This window comes from Dermochelys coriacea, chromosome 6 (genome assembly GCF_009764565.3).
Source record: "Dermochelys coriacea isolate rDerCor1 chromosome 6, rDerCor1.pri.v4, whole genome shotgun sequence".
Classification (NCBI taxonomy): domain Eukaryota; kingdom Metazoa; phylum Chordata; order Testudines; family Dermochelyidae; genus Dermochelys; species Dermochelys coriacea.
In genome coordinates this window covers 8276589-8299071 of record NC_050073.1, presented here as the reverse complement: position 1 = coordinate 8299071, position 22483 = coordinate 8276589, and the positions used below count along the sequence as shown (strand labels likewise).

General features: G+C 51.0%; 1 protein-coding gene across 2 annotated transcripts; it reads left to right on the top strand.

The window, feature by feature from the left end:
* The first annotated feature begins 75 nt into the window (after positions 1–75).
* Positions 76–22467, top strand: P2RX3 (purinergic receptor P2X 3). Of its 2 annotated transcripts, none has more exons than XM_038405839.2 (12): positions 76–1095; positions 3484–3619; positions 14325–14396; positions 14642–14708; positions 15129–15222; positions 16221–16298; positions 17285–17426; positions 17689–17825; positions 18368–18461; positions 19090–19217; positions 21063–21140; positions 21423–22467. In XM_038405839.2, exons 1-11 carry the CDS (start codon positions 737–739, stop codon positions 21100–21102), a joined length of 1347 nt encoding a protein of 448 aa, XP_038261767.1. In that variant the 5' UTR covers positions 76–736; the 3' UTR covers positions 21103–21140; positions 21423–22467. The 2 variants fall into 2 exon arrangements, with proteins under 2 accessions (XP_038261767.1, XP_038261766.1); XM_038405838.2 differs by having other exon boundaries at positions 19090–19155; positions 21423–22409.
* The last annotated feature ends 16 nt before the right edge of the window (positions 22468–22483 follow it).

The window sequence follows — 22483 nt, the reverse complement described above, 5'->3', positions numbered from 1 at the left end:
CACGAAAGCTTATGCTCTAATAAATGTGTTAGTCTCTAAGGTGCCGCAAGTCCTCCTTGACTGGGAGGGGGGGGGGTCATTTCTTTTCTCTAGCAGAATGGGGGTGTCAAACACTGCAGAAGCCACCAGTCCCACTGGCGCAAGTTACTCAGGTGACTCCCTTCTTGGCAGCCTAAGCAGAGGGGTCAGGGCCAAGGATAGCTTGGGCCTTGGGGGATGGGGATCTGTCTCACCCCTGGAGAGGGACCCCCAGGGCCAAGCAAGAGCCCTGCGTCAGCCCATACTGTGCATGCTCTGAGGATAAGTACAGAACCTCAGGCTCAGGGACTGCCACTGCCCAGCATCTTCCACCAGCTGCTAATTTGTCTCCAGAGAAAAATCAGTGTGGTATTTGTTTAGCTGGCTCTCCTTTCTGGCTCTTCTTCCACAGCTGCCTGTGTGTTGGGCCAGGGATGGGATAGCCAGGGGCTGCAGGTTGAGACTGAGGGGCACCAGCAGAGCTGGGGTGCAGTGGGCTGGGGGGAGCCCATGGCTGGGACAGGGGTTTGGGTTGGAAGTGAGGGGCACCAGCAGAGCTGTTGCGGGAAGGATGAGAGCTGAGATGAAATGTACAGAGAGCAGATTCCTTTCTGGACTCATGGAATGCATTAAAGACCTTCCCACCCCCCCACACCCCAGAGACTCCAACTGGTAATGGATGGGCTAGGAAGCCCCACCTTTCCCTGATGGCATCACCATGGGGGGTGGGGGGGAGTATATTAAAGAGGTCCTTTGGCTCCAGGCAGCCCAGAGTAGCCGCAGGGCTCAGGAAGACTCCACTCCTGTTCCCTGTCTTAAAGGGACAGCCCTCCCAATTAGCCCTGGGCATCCGTCACCCTCTGGGGTACCCTTGCCTCCTAGTCTCTGGTCCAGGCATCCCGTCTGCCCTGGGCTGGTGGGCCACGCCCTGCTCCTGATGCCCATGCTCTCCTCCAGCATGAACTGCATAGCTGAGTTCTTCACCTATGAGACCACCAAGTCGGTGGTGGTGAAGAGCTGGACTGTTGGCGTGATCAACCGGGTTGTGCAGCTGCTCATCATCTCGTACTTCATCGGGTGAGTGCCCCCCAGGCCAGGGGAGTCTCCCTGGCACTCAGGCTTCATGGCCAAACCCCTTTCAACCCTGGGCCTCATCCCAGAGGACCAGGAGAATTATTCTCCAGGGTGGGTACCATCATACACTGATCTCCAAAGAGCCTCACTCCCGGAGGAAGGAGGCTGGGGGATGAGTCAACCTCACCTTGGCACAGAATCACTCCCCAGGCTAACGAGTCCCACTTGCCCACCGACCTGGCCCTGCATGTGGATTGCAGAGGGGTCGGGGTGGGGAGGAGATGCTCTCTGGGAGGAATGTAATCAACTCGTCCAACAGCAAGGGTGTCTCTCCTCCTTGCTGCTGATGGGCATTGTCAGGTGGGGCTGTGCTGGGGGACACAAGAGGTCTGAGCCCTGCTGGCCCTAACCACTGGGGCCAGACAGCATCACCTAGAGAGGCAGCTATCCCCTTTTTGCCACCAATGTGCTGAATCAAAGGGTGGGAGGCTGGTTTTGGAGAAGCCCTTGGTGCATGGTTGTACACACTGTCCCACCTGACAGTGCCCATCCCCGCCCATCAGCCTCCCCGCGGGAGAGTGTAAAGACAATCGTTGGGTTGGGTGTCCGGGCAGGGCTGGTGTGAGTGTGTGTGACTCTGCGTGAACAGGAGAGGTAGAGCTGTGTGTGGATCTGAGGAGTGAGGGTGGGGGAGGTTGTGCAAGCTGAGAGTGAACTGGGGGGCAGTGTGAGCTGGGGGTGGGGCTGGGAGGAAGGGGTGCAGCAGAGGTTGTGTGAGCGGGGAGGAGGGGCTGGGAGGACAGAGCAGAGGGTTGATGGGCGGGATGCATTGGGGGGTAGGGAGGGTGGGGCACTTCCTTCACCATCAATGAAAGCCAAGGGAATTAACCTCCAGTCCTTCCCCAAAAGGGATGCTGTACCACTGACAGCGTGGGGCTGCTGAGCCCCCTCTAGCCCCCACCACAACCCTCTTGGCTCTCATGCATCCCTTCCCCTGCAGCCCAGTGACCCTTGCATGTTCCCCCAGCCCAGTGACATTCACACAGCCCCCTCTCCTTCACCCCCTGCCCCGGTGACCCCCTTGGTACTTTTGAAAATGGGACTTGTGCTCCTAAATCACTTAAATGCTTTGGATTATTTCATCCTGAATCCCTGTGATTTCCAATGAGGTTCAGAGCCAGATTTTCAAAAACCTTTTACTCCCTTTCATGCCCCAAAACAGAAGCCCAGATTTCCAAAATATCTTAGCGGTTGGCCCTGAGTTCTTGTAAACAATCAGGCTGCACCAGGAGCCATCGTGTGCTTGGTGAATTTGGCCCCCATAGTGTGCCAGGTGACTGCAAAAAAAAAATCTGACTTTGTGCTCTTTTGAAAATCTCTTTTTCGGGCTCCTAAGTCCTGGGATGTTAGATCCTCCATTACCTGGGCACTTGTGGAAAATCTACCACGGAGCAACAAGAAAAAGCAGTGAAGGTGATGGGGATACAACTGCAGAGAAGAATCTGCAGGGGGGCCACTAGGTGGCACGAGATGTGTAGGAAGAAGAGCTCTGTGTGTCTTTTACAGCCAGGCTGGCTCTGAGCCCGCTCCGCTCACTTGTTATTTTAAAGGGACATTTTAACATTTGCTGCCACTTTTTAGAAGGAAGTGTCATTTCAATAACTGGGGTTACTGAATCAACCCACCCCCAAAATCAGGCAACAATCTTATAAAATTCCTTTGCCTTCTGGTTCCTGAGCTGGTAGGCGATATGGGGGTCCTGTTATGTTCTTCTTGGTAATCAGCAGGGCCAGACGCTTGCATTTGGTTTCTGTTGATGAAAGCAAAGTGTGTGACCTCAGCTCGCCAAGGGGCGCTGCTGGCTGTGTGACAGCGTTTAAAGGGGGAGGTGATCCCACAGCAAGGAACGCAGGTAAATGGACGAGCTGCTCCAGGTGGGCAGCAATGTAGTATGCGATGGCAGCAGGAGGGTGGTCAGGAGCAAAATGATCCTTTTGAAAGGGGAATTCCAGGAACTCAGTCTGAAAGAGCTCACCCGCTTCCAAAATGGATTGATGAATGCGGCACAAGACGCTGGATCGTTTGAAAACAGGACACGTGTGTGGACCCAATGCAGTTTAGGCTGAAGAAAACTAAAATTAACCCAAAAACAAAACCATTTCCATTTAGACAAGACCTAAGGTTGTCACTAAATCCCATGACTCCAGGAGGTGGGGCTTTAGCAAGGCCAGCAAAGACTCCCAATAAAATCCCAAGAGTTGGGGACAATGTAAAGGGATCTTCACAGCTCTCTACTGAGCCTGTCCCAGGTTGGCGAATTGTGGGGGAGTTTCCCCAGCCTGCCCCTCCGGTGAGAGGCTAATGTGGGTCTCTGTCCCTCTCTCCCCCCAGCTGGGTGTTTCTCCATGAGAAGGCGTACCAGGTGTGGGACACCTCCATTGAGTCCTCTGTGGTGACTAAGGTCAAGGGCTTCGGCAAATACACCAACAGGGTCATGGACACGGCAGACTACATTACACCCCCACAGGTAATCCTCATGCTGGAGGGCCAGTACCAGAGGAGTGGTTAAAAATAGTCAGGACTGGGGTATTGTATGATGGGAGCTAAGGATGCCCAAAAGGTCTGGAGGGACTTGATTATTACTGCTATTATTCATGTTATGGTAGCGTCCAGAGGCTCCAGCTGAGATCAGGGTCTGGTCATGCTGGGCTCTGCTCAGCCCGGACACATGCAGAAACAGGCCCTGCCTCAGCTGAGATCCAGGCCCTGTGGGGCTGGGCGCTGCACAGACAAACAGCGAGAGACAAGGCCCTGCCCTGACTGAGAAAATGAGGAGGTTAATAATACTTTGTCTAATCTTATCTAGCTACCTCTTTGGGGCAGGGACTCTCTCTTACTAATATGTACAGCACCTGGCACAGTGTGGACCCCGATTTTGGCTGATGCTACAGTGATACAATGAATACTGGTCCCTACTGTCTGCTGCTTCAGCCTCTAAGCTTGAATTCAAAGAACTATATCCCTGATACATGCCTTATTCAATTAAACAACTAGCTGTCGGTCTGTGTACTCTTGAGTTCAGGAAATGCCCCCTGTGTGCCCCCTCACAGAACCGTGGCACCCCAGCGATCCCTTCTGTGAGAGGATGAGGACCCTAGATCAGAACAGGGAGAGATCTGTGGGCATCATGGCAAAGGAGGGGGTTGAAAGAGGAGAAGGCAGCAACTTTATGAAGATGGAGCGGGAGACACCCATACACACACCCGTGGGAGATCTGTGAAGGGACGCATGAGCTAGAGGAATTTTGTTCCTTTATTTTGGCCTCATCAGAATCATAAAGCAAAATATCTGATCCCTCCTAAGAACAGCGTAGAACATAGGTTAAATATAGCATTTTCCTGAGCCATCAGCAGCTTTCCTGTGTCCCCTTTACAAGCTGTGTGGACAAGCACAGTGTTCAGGATAAACAGACGGGCCTTGACATTGCATTGTAGCTACTGTTCCTTCCCCTAGCTCAAACAGGGACGTACAAACACAGTGCTCTCCTGCTTGGAAATTCCCAGAGCAGGTGCAGAGTAAATTAGGAAGATGGAGGATACAGAACTAGAACTGAGCAAAAATTGTAGTTGAACTGGGAGGGAGAAGGAAGCAAAAATTGCTCTAACCCCTAGGTCATGCTCTTCCTGGAGAAACCACAAGAACTCAGTATGGGGTGCTTTCTCCCTCTAGTGGCTGCATCATGTAAAGCCTGCTGCTGGCTGTGAGCTAACAGGTGAATGAGATAGTATCTTATAATGGACCAGCTTCTGCTGGTGGAAGAGCCAAGCTTTCAAGCCGCACAGAGCTTCTATTCAGGTCTGCTAGCTGAGATAGGAGGGGCTCATGCTTTTTAGTCTACAGATTCTGGGTGAGTCAAATTAAATTCTGTTTACATTGTTCATTTCTAATCACCTGTTTTTTGGGTGGATTTCTCCTTTTTTGCATGTTTTGAAAAAAATGGGGCAAATTTGAATTCAAAAAAGCAAAGTGAAAAATGACACAAAACATCTTGAAATGAAATGTTTTGACTTTTAAGGGGGGAATGCTGAAAAATGCATTTTTCAATGAAAGATCTGTTTGTCAATACAAATAAATAATTCTCCCAGCTCTATGAACAGGGCCATGCACAGGGATCAAATCAAGGTGCTTTGACCTAAGAGACTTGCTGGTTGAAAAATTTCCATTAAAACTGTTTTTTAGTGGAAATGGGGTTTTCAGCTAAACACATTTTTTGAGAGAGGTGCCCGCTTTCCTCAGAAAATTTGGATTTTTTTCATTAAAAAGACCAAACACACCAAACTCAAAAAAAATTTCAATCAGGAATTGCTGAGTTCATTCCTCATGGGAGTTGTAGTTCATTTGCCCCCTGTTCCTGTTCTGTGTAGGTTGGGCTCCTGGGCCAGACTACATTTCCCATGAATGGTCAGGGACTTTCATGACACACCCACTTTCCTTCACCATGAGAGGAGACTGCAGTACATCATGGGAGATGTAGTCTGGCCAAGAAACTGGCCTAAAGAGGAGAAGGGGCGGGGGGGGGGGCGGTGCATGAGGTACCAGAACTACAGCTCCCTTGAGGCACCACAGTGATGTTTCCAAATAGAAATATTTTGATTTCTGGTTGTTTTTGCCAACAATTCAAAATTTCCTGTGGAAATAAAAGGCATTTTCAGACCCACTGTTTCTGAGGGAAGGAGCCACTAGTGCTGGGCCCATTGACTTCCGTGGAGCCAGGGCCCATCGACATGAGCTGGGTATCTGGCCCCGTGTCCAATACACATGCACACTGAAAAGCTGTAGCTGCAGCTATGCTGAGGCTGACCTTATCCTGAGGCTTGGCTGCTCAGCTGCAATAAGCAATTCGCTCATTTCCCATCAGCTCCGTGATCTGCTCTGGTCATTAAAGGGACCAGGACCATTAACCCTTCCCAAAAGGACTTGGGGGTGTGTCCTGACAGGCTAGTGAGGTGGCCTGTCACAGAGGAGGTCAGTGCCATTCAGTCATCTTCGCTCATGCGAGCCCCAGGGAGTGCTAGTCATGGGGCTGCTTGCCTCATGCTGCTCATCATGCTCATGCAGGGGCAGGTGGGCTGGCCAAACCCTCCTCAATGGCCCCTGTGTCTCAGCCTCGCCTACTGTCCTGAGGTCGCTGCTGCAGCTCCCTATGGAGAGCAGGCCAAGGGAGTGCTCAGTGGACATGTTAGACGCGCTTGGTTTTCTGGACTTCACATCTGAACGTGATAGGCGACCCCTGCTCAATGTATAGTGAGACAGGCTTGGGATGGCTGGCTGCTGGGCTTATTCTGAAGGCTAACTGTCCTCCGGATGTCACTGCCCCACTCTGTGCCTCAGTTTCCCCTCCCACCCTTTGTCTTTCACATTGCAGCACTTTAAGGCAGGGACACAACAGGGCTCTGATCTGAGCTGGGACAGGGCCTGTCTCTTGCTGTGTGTCTGTGCAGCGCCCTGCCCCACCCCACGGGGCCCTGATCTCAGCTGGGGCAGGGCCTGTCTCTCACTGTGTGTCTGTGCAGCGCCTGGCACAACAGGGCCCCGATCTCAGTTACTAATCTCATACTGCTACTAAAAATTTCACATCCTGGCTTATATATCAGAGAGACGTTCTCACACATACATACACGCTCTGGTACAACCACTGACACAGTTTTCACTTACGTTGTCTGGGATTGCTTTGCTTCTCTGATGTTACAGGATGGATAAGCCCTAGCTTCAATTTGGAGAAGACTAAATCCTTGGGTTTGTGAAAGCTGTTTGCATCTAGCGTCAATTTTCAGCGTGCTGAGAGTAATCCTTGTGCTATTGACCCAGCAGCCTGGGGAACAAACTGGGGTTCCATTTTGGATCATCTTTGCACAATCAAAATATATGAGGGCTTACAGCTCCCCTGGCAGGGACCCCCTTGTAATGTGCGTTGGGCTCTGTGGTTGAGAATGCTGTAGAACAGCAGTTGTTATTGCTAATGTGCCCTCTGGCTCGGACAGGATCCCTGTCCACAGGTTGTGCTATAGAGACCACAGTGAATGTTTAGCCAGCTGGGGTTGGTAGGAAAACCTACATGGAAACTCCAGCTCATACAGCACCCAACTGCCCACTGGCCTGGTAAATAGAGACCGCAACAAACCCAGAGCATGAGCTCCACCAGCTTGCTGGATCAAATGCAAAGCCCTGCTCAGAATCTACAAGGTTTAGGATTTAAGCCCACCACCCACACACAGTGCCTCATACAGATCCCAGAGTTCCTGGGGTGGGGGGTGAGGCTTTAGGTAGGGGGATTCCAGCTATGCAAGACATGATCAGGGCTATTCAGATGCAACGTGTGCATGGTCAGGAGCAAGCTGTAAGGCCTGTCTCCAGGGAGGAACACACCCTCCCACGCAAGTTACCTTCGGGAACCAACAACATTTTGGGTTCATTGGCAAATAGGAAAAGTAAGGGCTAGGGGAGAAATTGTTTCAGGTTCACCCAAAAATGAAGTGTTTTGAAATTTTCAGTGAATTGGGGGAAAAAATCATTTTGGGTAGAATAAAACAGTTTGTTTTGATGGCAAGTGGATTTTAAATAATTTTTAGAAAATAAAATTGATGGAAGTTTTGAAAGGAAAATCTGCTCTGCACTAAAAAGATGGAAAGGTTTTATTGAGCAAACGTCTAAACAAAATGTTCTGACTTCGTAAAAATACACCCGCTGATATGAACAACTCGGCAAAACCACCCTGAATTTACAAAACGTTTTGGAGGCACGGCATCTGCATTTTTCACCCAAAAAAAGTTTTGGGTGATTTTTTCCCCAGTGCTGATCTTCAGTGCAGAGTTAGCTCCAATGTTGCCTCAACTGGAGCCCTGTCTACGCACACAGATCCTTCCCTTGGTCGCGGTGGTGCTTCTAAGCCGAGTTAACCAGACCGAGAAGGGGAGAGGCCAAGGACACCGGAATCTTTGTAGAAGTGGGGGGCCAAGGCCAAAGTGCTACTTCCCCGTCTGCAGCTGTCTGCTCTGGTGGTGAGCCAGCTGCCTTCTCTTCTGGTGCCACAGCAGCCCCTGGTGGGCAAAAGGTGTAATTGCAGTGCCTCCCTGGCAGAATCTATTCTTCTACGTGGAAAAAAGAAATCTGCAGGGGACATGAATTCTGCACTTGTGCAGTGGCGCAGAATTCCCCCAGGAATACACAGTATGGCTTGGCCTTTAGCAGTACAATTGTTTTTCCCATAAAGCATATGTTTCTTTTGTTAAAAAGTGGGGAGGGGAATGGCCCCTTATACCTTCACCCCTGGTTCCAGTGCTGGTGGGAGAGACGACTGCTCAAGTGAGCTCACGTTTGCAGGCCAGTGTCATTTTGCAGTGTGGAGCTCTCACTGGAGCTGAGCTGACTGAAGAGGAGCTAACTCCAGTATTGCTCAAGTTATCTCTGCAGTGAGAGCAGACCTTTAGGAAAGAACCAGACGCTGTATTGCTGATTTACCCTCATCTGGGAAACTGATCTGCAAGGCCCTGGATGTCTGCCACTGCTCAGCAGAGGGGGGACACAGATCAGAATGGTCCTTTCTGACCTTAGTATGTATGAATCTATAAGTCAGAATGAAAGGGAATGCGCTCTTGAGATCCCTCGTTCAATCCCCACTCATGTCTAACCTGCCATTAATTACATCAATCCTGTTGTGTTTATGGCATACAGGCTGAGCAGTTGGATAAAAATTAGGGCTGTCAATTAATCGCAGTTATCTCATGATTAACTCAAAAAACCCATAATTAATCGCAGTTTTAATCGCACTTAATACAATAGAATACCAATTGAAATTTATTAAATATTTTGGATGTTTTTGTACATATTCACAGATATTTTATTCTGTTGTAATTGAAATCAAAGTGTGTATTATTTTTATTACAAATATTTGCTCTGTAAAAATGATAAAGAAATAGTATTTTTCAGTTCACCTCATGCAAATACTGTAGTGCAATCTCTTTGTCGTGAAAGTGCAACTTACAAATGTAGATTTTTTTGTTACATAACTGTACTCAAAAACAAAACCATGTAAGTCCGCTCAGTCCTACTTCTTGTTCAGCCATTGCTAAGACAAACAAGTTTGTTTACATTTACAGGAGATAATGCTGTCCTCTTCTTATTTACAATGTCACCAGAAAGTGAGAACAGGCATTTGCATGGCACTTTTGTAGCTGGCATTGCAAGGTATTTACGTGCCAGATATGTCAAATATTTGTATGACCCTTCATGCTTCAGCCACCATTCCAGAGGACGTGCTTCCATGCTGAGAACTCTTGTTAAAAAAATAACGCGTTAATTCAATTTGTGAATGAACTCTTTGGGGGAGAATTGTATGTCCCCTGCTCTGTTTTACCCATATTCTGCCATATATTTGATGTTATAGCAGTCTCGGATGATGACCCAGCACATGTGGTTCATTTTAAGAACACTTTCACTGCAGATTTCACAAAGCTCAAAGAAGGTACCTGTGACGGGTTCGGTCATAGAAACCCCCTTGGGACTGTCATCTGATGTGCTGAAACTACCTCTGAGCCCACTTTCTTTGATGGCTTGGGACTCCAGAACCCTGTCTTGTTGAGCCAGACAGGCAAGCCTGGTGCAACACAGACCCAGGGTCTGAACCATGCCCCCAGAGCCGCAGACTTAACAGAAAACAGCTCAGAAAGTGTTCCTGTCTTCAGTACCCAGACACCCAGCTCCCAACGGGCTCCAAACCCCAAATAAATCCATTTTACTCTGTATAAAGCTTATACAGGGTAAATTCATAAATTGTCTGGTCTCTGTAACACTGATAGAGAGATATGCACAGCTGTGTGATCCCCCAGGTATTACTTACTCTGGGTTTAATAATAAACAAAAGTGATTTTATTAAGTATAAAAAGTATGATTTAAGTGGTTCCAAGTAATAACAGACAGAACAAAGTAAGTCACCAAGTAAAATAAAGCAAAAACATGCAAGTTTAAGCCTAATACATTGAGAATCTGCATACAGGTAAATCTCACCCTCAGAGATTTTCCAATAAGCTTCTTTCACAGACTAGACTCCTTCTTAGTCTGGGCCCAATCCTTTCCCCCGGTACAGTTCTTGTTAGTTCCAGCTCAGGTGGTAACTAGGAGATTTCTCATGACTGCAGCCCACTTTGTTCTGTTCCACCCCCTTTAATAGCTTTAGCACAAGGCGGGAATCTTTGTCTCTCTCTGGGTCCCCACCTCTCCTTCTAAATGGAAAAGCACTAGGTTAAAGATGTATTCCAGTTCAGGTGACAATCACATGCCCTGTGAGGCTTCATTACCCACTGACTGGCACACATGTATACAGGAAGTCTTACAAGTAAACAGAGCCATTTACAACCAATTGTCCTGGTTAATGGGAGCCATCAAGATTCCAAACTACCATTAATGGCCCACACTTTGCATAATTACAGTAGGACCTCAGAGTTATATTTAATATTCCTAGTTTCAGATACAAGAATGATACATTCATACAAAAAGGGTGACCACACTCAGTAGATTATAAGCTTTGTAATGATACCTTACGAGAGACCTCTTTCATAAAGCATATTCCAGTTACATCATATCCACACTTATAAACATATTTTTATAAAAATATGGAGTGCAACGTCACAGTACTAATGTGAGATTTCTAAAGATAGCTACAGCACTCGACCTAAGATTTAAGAATCTGAAGTGCCTTCCAAAATCTGAAGAGGGACAAAGTGTGGAGCATGCTTTCAGAAGCCTTAAAAGAACAACACTCCAATGCAGAAACTACAGAACCTGAACCACCCCAAAAACAAAACAAAACAAAAAAAGCTACTGGTGGCATCTGACTCAGATAATGAAAATGAACATGCATCAGTCTGCACTGCTTTGGATTGTTATCAAACAGAACCCATCAGCATCTCCTCTGGAATGGTGGTTGAAGCATGACGGGACATATGAATCTTTAGCGCATCTGGCACATAAATATCTTTTGATGCCAGCTATATTCCATGCTCTCAAGTTGCAGTGGGGGACGTTTAGGTTGGATATTAGGAAAAACTTTTTCACTAGGAGAGTGGTAAAGCACTGGAATGGGTTACCTAGGGAGGTGGTGGAATCTCCTTCCTTAGAGGTTTTTAAGGAAGGCTTGACAAAGCCCTGGCTGGGGTGATTTAGTTGGGGATTAGGTCCTGCTTTGAGCAGGGGGTTGGACTAGATGACCTCCTGAGGTCTCTTCCAACCCTGATATTCTATGATTCTACGATTCTAACAGTGCCATGCGAACGCCTGTTCTCACTTTCAGGTGACATTGTAAACAAGAAGCGGGCAGCATTATCTTCTGCGAATGTAAACAAACCTGTTTGTCAGATGGTATGTCTACACTATGAAATTAGGTCAATATTATAGAAGTCAATTTTTAGAAATTGATTTTATACCGTCGATTGCGTATGTCCACACTAAAATCATTAAGTTGGTGGAGTGCGTCCTCACTACCATGGCTAGCATCAGCTTACAGAGCAGTACGCTCTGGGTAGCTATCCCACAGTTCCCGCAGTCTTCGCCGCCCATTGGAATTCTGGGTTAAGCTCCCAATGTCTGATGGGGCAAAAACATTGTCGTGGGTGGTTTTGAGTACATGTCGTCAGTCACCCCTCAGTCCGTGAAAGCAACGGCAGACAATCGTTTCACATCTTTTTTCCATGCGGACGCCATACTGCTTTCAGCAGACAGTGCAGTAGGACTGCTAACCGTTGTCATCCACCGCTTCCGCTGCAACTCTACTCTGCTGCTATTGTCTCAATAGTGAATTTCTCCATGTTGTCTGTCATGGGCTCCCAGGTATGCGTGTTCTTCCTCGGGAAATGTGCGCGGTGCTAACCGTCGTCATCCACTGCTTCCACTGCAACTCTACTGTCCTGCAGACGCCATACCATGGCAAGCATGGATCCCGCTCAGATCACCGAGGCAGTTAAGAGCATTGTAAACACCTCGTGCATTATCCTGCAGTATGTGCAGAACCAGAACCTGCAAAAGCAGGCGAGGAGGCAACGGCAGTGCAGTGACGAGAGTGATGAGGACATGGACACAGACTTCTCTCAAAGTACGGGCCCCGGCAATTTGGACATCCTGGTTGTAATGGGGCAGGCTCATGCAGTGGAATGCCGATTCTGGGCCCAGGAAACAAGCACAGAGTGGTGGGACCGCATAGTGTTGCAGGTCTGGGATGATTCCCAGTGGCTGCGAAACTTTCACGTGCGTAAGGACACTTTCATGGAACTTTGTGACTAGTGACTAGTATCAGGGAAGATCCCTCCCAGCCAAACGCAGACAGCTCAGCATTAACCCCCCCTACCCCCACCACCATATGGCTAAAAGCGGGGATGATTTCTTTTCAGCCACAGGCAAACAGCCCAGCAGGAACGGCCACCTCTGAATGTCCCCTTAATAATGTCCCTGGAGGATTTCCGCTCCATCCCCAGACACGTTAAAAGACTTTTCCACTAGCTGTACTGGCTGCGAATGCATCCCAAGTCTTCAGGGCAAATTGGTCATTAAACACGCTTGCTTTTAAGCCATGTATTATATTTAAAAAGGTACACTCACCAGAGGTGCCTTCTCCGGCTTCATGGTCCGGGAGCCCGCCTTGGGAGGGTTGAGAGGGTATTGGCTCCAGAGTGATAAACAGTTACTGGCTGTTGGGGAGAACAGTTTCTCTGCTTGCTTCTTGGGCGCTATCCTCCTCCTCCTCCCCAAAATCCTCATCCCTGTTGCTTGAGACTCCCCCCTTGCAGGTGTCCACGGACAGGGGTGGGGTAGTGGTAGGGGCACCCCTTAGAATTGCATGCAGCTCATCATAGAAGTGGCATGTCTGGGGCTCTGACCCGGAGTGGCTGTTTGCCTCTTTGGTTTTTTGGTAGGCTTGCCTGAGTGCCTTAATTTTCACGTGGCACTGCTGTAGGTCCCAATTATAGCCTCTGTCCATCATGCCCGTGGAGATTTTTTCAAATATTTTGGCAATTCGTCTTTTGGAACAGAGTTCTGATAGCACAGGTTCCTCTCCCCATACAGCGATCAGATCCAGTACCTCCCGTTCGGTCCATGCTAGAGCTCTTTTGCAATTCTGGGACTGCATGATCACCTCTGCTGATGAGCTCGCCACGCTGGCCAAACAGGAAATGAAATTCAAAAGTTCCCAGTGCTTTTCCTGTGTACCTGGCTAGTGCATCTGAGTTGAAAGTGCAGCCCAGAGTGATCACAATGGAGCTCCTGGAGGCCAATACCATCGAATTGCGTCCACACTACCCCAAATTTGACCCAGCAATGTCGAGTTCAGCGCTAATCCCCTCATCGGGGAGGAATACAGAAATCGATTTTAAGAGCCCTTTAAGTTGACAAAAATGGCTTTGTCATGTGAATGGGTGCAGGGTTAAATCGATCTAATGCTGCTAAATTAGACCTAAACTCATAGTGTAGACCAGGGCTGAGTGATTGGCAGAACAAGAAGTAGGACTGAGTGGACTTGCAGGCTCTAAAATTTTACATTGTTTTATTTTTGAATGCAGGTTTTTTGTACATAATTCTACATTTGTAAGTTCAACTTTCATGATAAAGAGATTGCACTACAGTATTTGTATTAAGTGAATTAAAAAATACTATTTCTTTTGTTTTTTTACAGTGCAAATACTTGTAATCAAAAATAAATATAATGAGAGCACTGTACACTTTGTATTCTATGTTGTAATTGAAATTAAGATATTTGAAAATGTAGAAAACATCCAAAAATATTTAAATGGTATTCTATTATTGTTTAACAATGTGAATAATCATGATTAATTTTTTTAATCACTTGACAGCCCTAATAAAAATATCAAATGCTCTTGCTGGAAGGCTGCCACATAACAGGGTTTTATTTCTTAGAACTCAGAACTTTAACATACTAAAACCAAAAGCAGAGTGAGACAAAGTAGGCTGCTCTCTGGCACAACTCCCCCCAACTTACTCTAGGCTGTCTGTCTGCAGACTGATGCTGATCGCATGCAAGCCTGGAAAAATCCCAGAGAATTTAAAGTGATCACTCAAGATTTTAATACAGTTTTCAACACGCCCTAACTCCTGGCTGTTTCACTTGCTCTGTCTCTTCTCTGCACCCTTCCCTATCCTGTTTCTCTGACCCCATCCCATCTCCGCAGGGGACGTCCGTCTTCGTGATCATCACTAAGCAGATTGTCACGGAGAACCAGGTGCAAGGCTTCTGCCCTGAGGTAAGCAGGTGAGGAATGAGAGAGAATGGTGGGAGGGCTTGGGAAGGGGAAGGAGGGTTGATCTTCCCCAGCTGAAAGTGAAGCTATTCTCTGGAGAGGTTGCCTTGAGGTACCCGCTGTTGGGGCATTTAGGGTCCCTACCACCATCAGAGCGGTGGCAGGAGAGGGGGGCAATCTGTGTGCCTGCCTGTCTGTCTCTGGGGCTCATTCCCTCTGCCTGCCTCCCCCTTGCTCTCCTTTTCCAGAGTGAAGTGAAGTACATCTGTGTGTCTGACAGCGACTGCCAGAGGCCTGTCCCTACTACGGGAGGCGGTAAGAACCCAGAACCACACAGCAGCTCCAACAGGAGGCTGGAACCTAGCATGTGGGAATGGTGGGTGGATGCCCTGGCATGGGGCGATGGCCAGGAGGGAGCAGCATGAGCCTGTGGGGTGAGGGAGAGGGATCGGTGAGGGAGGAGAGAGTGAAGAATAGATGAGTGGAAGAAGAAGGGGTGGATGGATGGATTGATGTGTAGCAGTGTCTGAACCTGCTGCATCTGGATGTAAAATCAAGAGTTGCCATGGTCAAAAGGCCAGGCTGGCCAGCTGGGAGGTGGTAGCCAACTCAAACCTCTCTGCAGGATCTGAGCTCTGTGGGGCTGGCAGCAGGGACTGATGTGGGCACAGGAGGCAGGGTGGAGGGGCTGGGAGTGGGGCTTGTGGTGCTAATAAATAGAGGGCGGTTCCACAGGGATCCTGACTGGCCGGTGTGTGAACTACAACAGGAGCCTGTGGACCTGTGAGATTCAGGGCTGGTGTCCGGCTGAGGTGGACACCGTCCAGGCGTAAGCTGGGCCCTTCGGGGCAGACCCTCTTTCCCTGCTTCAGCACCCTGTTCTGTCAGCGTGGCGGTCCCCCTTCTGAGAGCCCTCCTGGAAGTCACTGGCACCTAGAGGAGTCTGGGGCGCCATACCAGGGCCACCTTCTGGTGGCAGTTGTGCTTGGCTGTGTCACCTGTTCTGCATGGCCAGGTGCAGAGAGCCTCCCACATCCTCAGCTCTTGACATGAAGGGGGGACCCTACTGCGCGCTGTGCTGTGGCTATTCTCTGCCCCATAGGGGGTGGAGCAGGGATGTGGTATATCAGGTGGTATATATATATATACTGCACTGTGGTTATTCTCTTCTGTCCAGGGCCAAGAGAGGACAGATTGGGGTCATGGCCAAGGTGCACTGTGCTGTGTCTATGCTCTGCCCCCCAGGGCCTATAGGGGCCGTGGCCTGGTGGCACTGTGCTATGACTATGCTGTACCCCCAGGGTCCATAGGGGATGGATTGGGGCCGTGGCCGGGTGGCACTTCGCTGTGACTATGCTCTGCCCCACAGCGTCCATAGAGGGTGGATTGGGGCCATGGCCGGGTGGCACTGTGCTGTGTCTATGCTCTGCCCCACAGGGCCTATAGGGGATGGATTGGAGCTGTGGCCTGGTGGCACTGTGCTGTGACTATGCTCTGCCCCTCAGGGCCCAGAGGGGTCTTTACTGTTTAGTCACCTTGAGCTCAAGCTACTGCTATCCACACTGTACCTGGGCTCAGAGCCCATCCAGCCCGACAGGATTATTCTCAATCATATCAGCGCCCCTCAGCCCAGGTCATGTACAGCTTTCCCTGATTGTGCAAGGAGCTGCACAGACTCCACAGACACAAAGAGCCCTAAGCTGCGATGGATAAATAGCAGGAGCAGGGGGGCAGATGGGAATGGGATATTGCCACCCAGGCAGGCCCCAGGCAACAGCCCCCTGCCCATGTTCCATGTGGGTGATTTCTCGGGGCGCTCCCCTGCAGGCCTATCATGCTGGAGGCAGAGAATTTCACCATCTTCATTAAGAACAGCATCCGCTTCCCGCTCTTTGACTTCGAGAAGTGAGTACTCGGGGTGGTTGCGTGGGGTGTGTACAGGAGCCATCCACCTCAGCTCGCCTTGGGGTCAGGGCTTGACTCTCAGGGACATGGAACTTGCTTTGTAGAGGCAGTGTAGAGGGGCCTTGAGGTGGGTGGAAATGACCCTCTGAGGACCATGGTGGAGGAGTCTCCCCAGCTGGCATGGGACTGGGGCAAGGTCCCTGCATGCACCCTGCTCCCAGACACTAGATCAGAAATATGCCCCAGGTGGCACTGCATTGTGGTTATTCTGTGCTCCCCAGGGCCATGGGGGTGGATTGGGGGCTTGGCCAGATGGAACTGCATTGTGGCTATTCTCTGCCCCCCAGGGCCCATAGTGGGTGGAACAGGGGCATGGCCAGGTGTCTCTGCGCTGGGGCTATTCTCTGCCCCCCCATCTCCCTCGAGTCCATAGGGGATGGAGCAGGGTCGTGACTGGGGGTGATGGCGCTGTGGCTGTTATCTGCCCCCCATGGGCCATGGAAAGTAAGGTCTAAGTCCATGCAGCCCTGAGGCTTCTCTAATTGATACTGAGGACCAGGCAGGCGCCCAGAGTATGGCGAGTGCAAAGCAGGTCTGAAGCCCCTTTATCTCCACATCTGAGCCTGTCCCAAGCACAGGATCTGGCTAGCTGAGGATCGGACCTTCTGCATCACAGAAAGCCATGCCCCCAGGCTGTGTGTGTCTGATCGGCTGCATTGCAGATAAAGAGGACTTCCCAGCTCCTGGAGCCACCCTCCTCCTGGTGATGGTCAAGATTTCCCTCCAGCTGGGAATAACAGCAGGGGAGCCTGTGGCCGAGCCTGCCAGGGGGTTGGGGTTAGGGTTAGGGTTAGGGTTAGAGACTATGGAAGGGGGTTAGGATTGGGAGTAGGCTTTGAGTTTATGGATGGGGTGGGGTTAGGGATGGGCTTTCCCCATGGGACCCTGTTCTCACAGTCCCCTCTCTGTGTCTCCCTCCCTCCAAGGGGTAACCTGCTGCCCAACCTCACGGCCCAGGACATCCGGACATGCCGCTTCCACCCAGTTACCCAGCCCTTCTGCCCCATCTTGCGCCTGGGCGACATCGTCCGCTTTGCCGGCCAGGATTTTGCCAAGCTGGCCTCCACGGTGAGATTCGCGACTCCCCACATGGGGCTGTAGCCTGACAGCCTCATGCCAGGAGAGAGCACATGTGTGATGGCGCATGTGAGCTAGGACCATCTTCAGGGAGTGTCCTTCAACACACAGCAGAAGGGGAGCTGCAGGGGACTCTGGGGCCTTGGTCAGTCCCTTAGCACGGGGGAAGGGGTCCATCCAGTGACCTGGCGTAGTGGCCCCTCTATGGTGCTGCCTGGGGTAGTTTGGCCTAACACCCCATCTCTGTGCACAGGGAGGAATTCTGGGGATCAAGATCGGGTGGGTGTGTGACCTGGATCGCTCGTGGGAGCACTGTGTGCCCAGCTACACCTTCACCCGCCTTGATAGTGTCTCCGAGAAGAACAACGTCTCTCCCGGCTACAACTTCAGGCAAGCACAGCGAGTGTACACGCACACACGCAAACACAAGGAAAAAGCTATGTGAGACCTGGGGTTAACTCACTTGCTTTGACACGCTCTGGGCACATGTACCTCCTCTCACACGGGCATACCGTACTTTCCAGCTACACACAGACACAGCACATACCCCAGACTATGTACGCTGCCCTCTACATACACACTGGCACACCAGATACACCCGAGTACACACACCACTTTCCATATACACACTAACACACCAGTTACACCCAACTACACACACAACACACACTGCCCTCCACATACACACTAGATACGCCCGACTCACTATTATACACACTCTCCTAGTTACACTCCCACACCTACATACTGACTCACCCAGTTACATACGCCCTCTCTGCTACACACACGCAACCACTACCTTCATACCAGACCCTTTTTTCCACACACTGTGTGTCACAGCCCCCTCATACACAGCTGCCCGTCGGTGTGCACACCTTGGTGCAGCAGGGACCAGGGGGTGGCAAGTCACAGCCCCTCTCCCTATCCTCCAGGTATGCCAAGTACTACAGGCGAGAGAATGGCACCGAGTACCGGACCCTTATGAAGGCTTTCGGCATCCGTTTCGATGTGCTGGTCTATGGAAACGTATGTATGGCCAGGCAGCCAGCAGGGTCACTGAGAGGAGCCAGCACTGAAGCCTTAGGACAGAGGAAGGGAGCTGATGGGGAATCACCAATGTGTCTGAGGGGTCCATACAAGGCTTGTAGAGACCACCCTGTGGGCATGTGTAGCTCTCGGCCAATCAGAACATTGGAGATCCTCTTCCCCTCCGTGTGGTCCAGGCTTGGGACTGCCCCCATGTGCCTGACTCTCCATGCCACCCCACCTCCTGTTGGTGAGGAGGGTTCCAGCTTGGCCCCTCACTATCCCTCCTCCCCATGCTATGAGAATGGAGGACTCCCCCACATGGACTCAAGCCCCTGCCCAAGCGAAGCACCATGGGCGTAGGAGGAGTTGGCTGGGTGTGGTCATGCATCTGGAGATGCAGTGCCACCTGGTGGCCATGTTTAATGAAGGAGGACAAGAGCCCTAAAACTCACATGCCGAACAGAAGCCACAAGGCAGGAGGGGAGGGGACACAGATCCTGAGGCTGGGTGTGGAGAGGGGGTTACACTACCCTGTACAGGAGAAGGAGGGGGGCCCCCCTCATGTGGCGTCCCAGGGGCAAACCTTCCCTCTGCTAACCACTAACTCCACTCTCTGTCCTCTCAGGCTGGGAAATTCAACATCATCCCAACCCTGATAAACACCGTGGCAGCCTTCACCTCTGTCGGGGTGGTGAGTGCAACAGTCTCTCCGCCTCCTTCTCCTTCCCCTCCGCCTGCTCCACAGGAGCTGGGGTGAGCAAGCTCCGGGCTGCAGGGAAAAGGGAGGCCCTGGGCCGGGCAAAGAGCTGCCCATCTGGGCAGGCCTCCTTGCTGCTTAGTGAAGCCCTGAGTCAAAGGTCAAATCCAGGCTTGCCAGGGACAGCAGAATCACAGAGAGAATCCAAGATGGGACCATGGTGATGCCACGGGAGGTGCTCTGGTGCTGTGGTGTTGGCACAGGGGAATCCAAGTTGGTGCTGTGGAGATGGCACGGGGGCATCCAAGATGGTGCCATAGTAACAGGGTGGGACGAATCCAAGACAGTGCTGTGGTAATGATGCAGGGGGAATCCAAGGTGGCACCATGGCAATGGCCCAGGGAAATCCAAAATGGCACCATGGCGATGCCACGGGAGGTGCTCTAGCCTCCACTCAGCAGTTTGTCACCCACCCCACGCAGTGTAGGGCTCTGTCCCAGCTAATGGTGGCTGGACCCCAGAGAGAGGTTACTGATGCTCCAGCAGTGTGGGCTCTGAACACACGAGTCCGGGCACCTGCACTCAGCCGAGCTTTGAAGGGGAAGGGCTAGGCCAGCTCATCAGCCTCTCTTGGCTAAGGATCCATGTCCAGCGTCCTGCTCCCAGAGTCCCCCGGGCCTGTGGGTCCTGCCCTGCTGCCTTTGGGCCCCTGTCATCCCCAGGTGACTGGGGACGGCCCCACACCCAGAAAGGAAGGCCCCACTGTAACAAGGCTGGTTCTGACGGGACCCAACTGAGAGTGCCAATTTAGGACAAATTTCTTAAAGCAGAGCAGTTTCAGCCCAAGGCTGGGGTTTCTATGCACACCAAGGCAAACCAAACCAGCCAAACAGAGAAGACTTTGGTTTTACCCCACTGGCTAACCACAAATCACACAAGCAATTCCCTTAGACACTCCACTTTCCCAGTATCACTACTAGTGCCACTCGTTATGGGGACAAATGGTTATGAAAACCAATACCCCAGTAAAAGAAAAAAGGTTCTCCTGATCCCAAAGGACCAAGCCCAGACCCAGGTCAATATACAAATCAGATCTTACCCACAAATCACGCTGCTGCCAATCCTTCAAAATCTAAAGGTTTATTCATAAAAGGAAAAAAATATAGATGAGAGCTAGAATTGGTTAAATGGAATCAATTACATACATTAATGGCAAAGTTCTTGGTTCAGGCTTACAGCAGTGATAGAATAAACTGCAGGTTCAAATCATGTCTCTGGAGTATATCCACAGCTGGGATGGGTCTTTCAGTCCTTCGTTCAAAGCTTCAGTGTAGCAAAGTTTCTCAGAGGTAAGAAGCAGGACTGAAGACCAGATGGAGGAGCTACAGCAGCTTTTTATATTCTCTTGCCATGTGGTCTCTCTTTGTCCCAAAGACAAGCTGTCCATCACATGGCCTGGAAAAACCTCAGAGTTCTGTCCACAGGCAGGTCCCTGTATACCTTGCTGAGTCACAAGGCGTGTCTGCCTTCTCTCAATGGGTCACTTGTATAGCTAATGGTCCTTAATGGGCCATCAAGCAGGCTAGACAGAGCTGACACCAACTTGTCTGGAGTGTTCCCCAGAAGCATAGCACAAGTTTGTAAATACAGACAGTATAGAGCCAATATTCATAACTTCAACTACAAAATGATACACACATATAGACAGCATAATCCTAACCAGCAAACCATAACCTTGTCTTAGACACCTCTTTTGACCCTCTTTATACAAGATTTGGTGCCACTACAGGACCTTGGTTGCAACAATGATCTATATGGTCCCAGATTATGTCAATAACTCACACCCGCCCTCTGCTGAGCCTGGCTGGGCCCCCCTTCAGCTTGTTTCCCCTCCCCTGCAGGGCACTGTGCTGTGCGACATCATCCTCCTCAACTTCCTGAAGGGTGCAGAGCAGTACAAGGCAAAGAAGTTCGAAGAGGTGAGTCCAAGGGAGGCGGAGCCTGGCATACCCAGCAGAGAGTGGAGTACTGGCTCTTGGGGGTGCTCCTGGCTACTCCAGTCCTGGCGTTTCCCAGCACGGGGCATTGCAGGGAGCAGGGCGGGAGCGCTGGCTGTGGGGGGAACTTCCGGCTGCTCCAGTCCCAGCCTCTCCAAGCAGGGGGCCTGGGGGGAGTGGGGTTGGGAGCGCTGGCTGTCGAGCAAGGGGAGGTCACTCCATGCCCTTGTGGTGGGCACTGACCTGGCTCTGTGCCCCCTGCAGGTGACGGATGGGACTCTGTGCCACAGCGCCGTGTACAGGAGCAGCCAGATGCTGGGAGGCCAGAACAATGAGAAGTAATCCACCGACTCGGGGGCCTACTCCATCGGCCTCTAGTGCCCCTGCCCCTGGCGACTAGACAGTTCCCTATCCGCCCTCCGTTGCCGTGGGCACCTTGCCCCTGCTTATTGGCAAGGGCATCTTTTGTACACTCCCCTCCTGTGATCCTCTGCTTCTCCCATATTCCTCATCACCAGCCAGAGTCTTCCTCATAGGCCCCTTCGCCAAGGGGGTGGAAATCTCTCCTCCGGAACGTCCTCAAGAAAGCATTGCCATCTCCCTCAGGAAGCATGTACCATTCCCTCCCCATCGAACCTGGGCAGTGCCAGGGAGCAGGCATGGCAGGCAGGGGCCAACGTGGTGGCTGCTGGTACCGGCATCACTCAGTTACCAGCATGCCTGGCACTGTACAAGAAATGGGCAGCACTCCTCACCCTGGGGAGCATGTGCTCCTCAGCAGGGCATGCTCTCTCCAGGTTTGGCTGGGTGCTGAGAGCTCAGGAGGGCACCCTTGCAACTGAGGGGTGGATGGGATCGGTTCCCTTGTCCCAGCAGGGGGCTCTCCTTCCAGTTCAGGCACTCTCTTCAGCACTGAGAGGGGCACCCCAAGGGTGGGAGTGTGGGGTCTCCTTTTGCCAGTGGGGGGGTTCTCTCCCCACCTTCGCCCCTATTTCCATCCTGGCAGATTCCCAGATTCTGGAGGGGGGAGGAGGAGGATCAGGCTTCGGAGGGACAGGGCATCCGGACCCAGGGACATACTATTACCCCCCTCCAGTGCTGACTCCATTCTCCAACGCCAGGGCTTTTTAATCAATAAAACTCACTTTCTTGTCAGTGTCCCTCTGGGCTGTGCTGAGGCAGGTGTGCAGGTTGGGGATCTCTCCAGGGCTTGCTGGGGGACATGGAGGTGGCAGGCACATGTAACGGGAGCTTTCTGCTCTGTGTGACCGGTGTTACCAGCACCATCAATCAGTGCTGGATTGACCAGAGCCAGGGCTCATCTG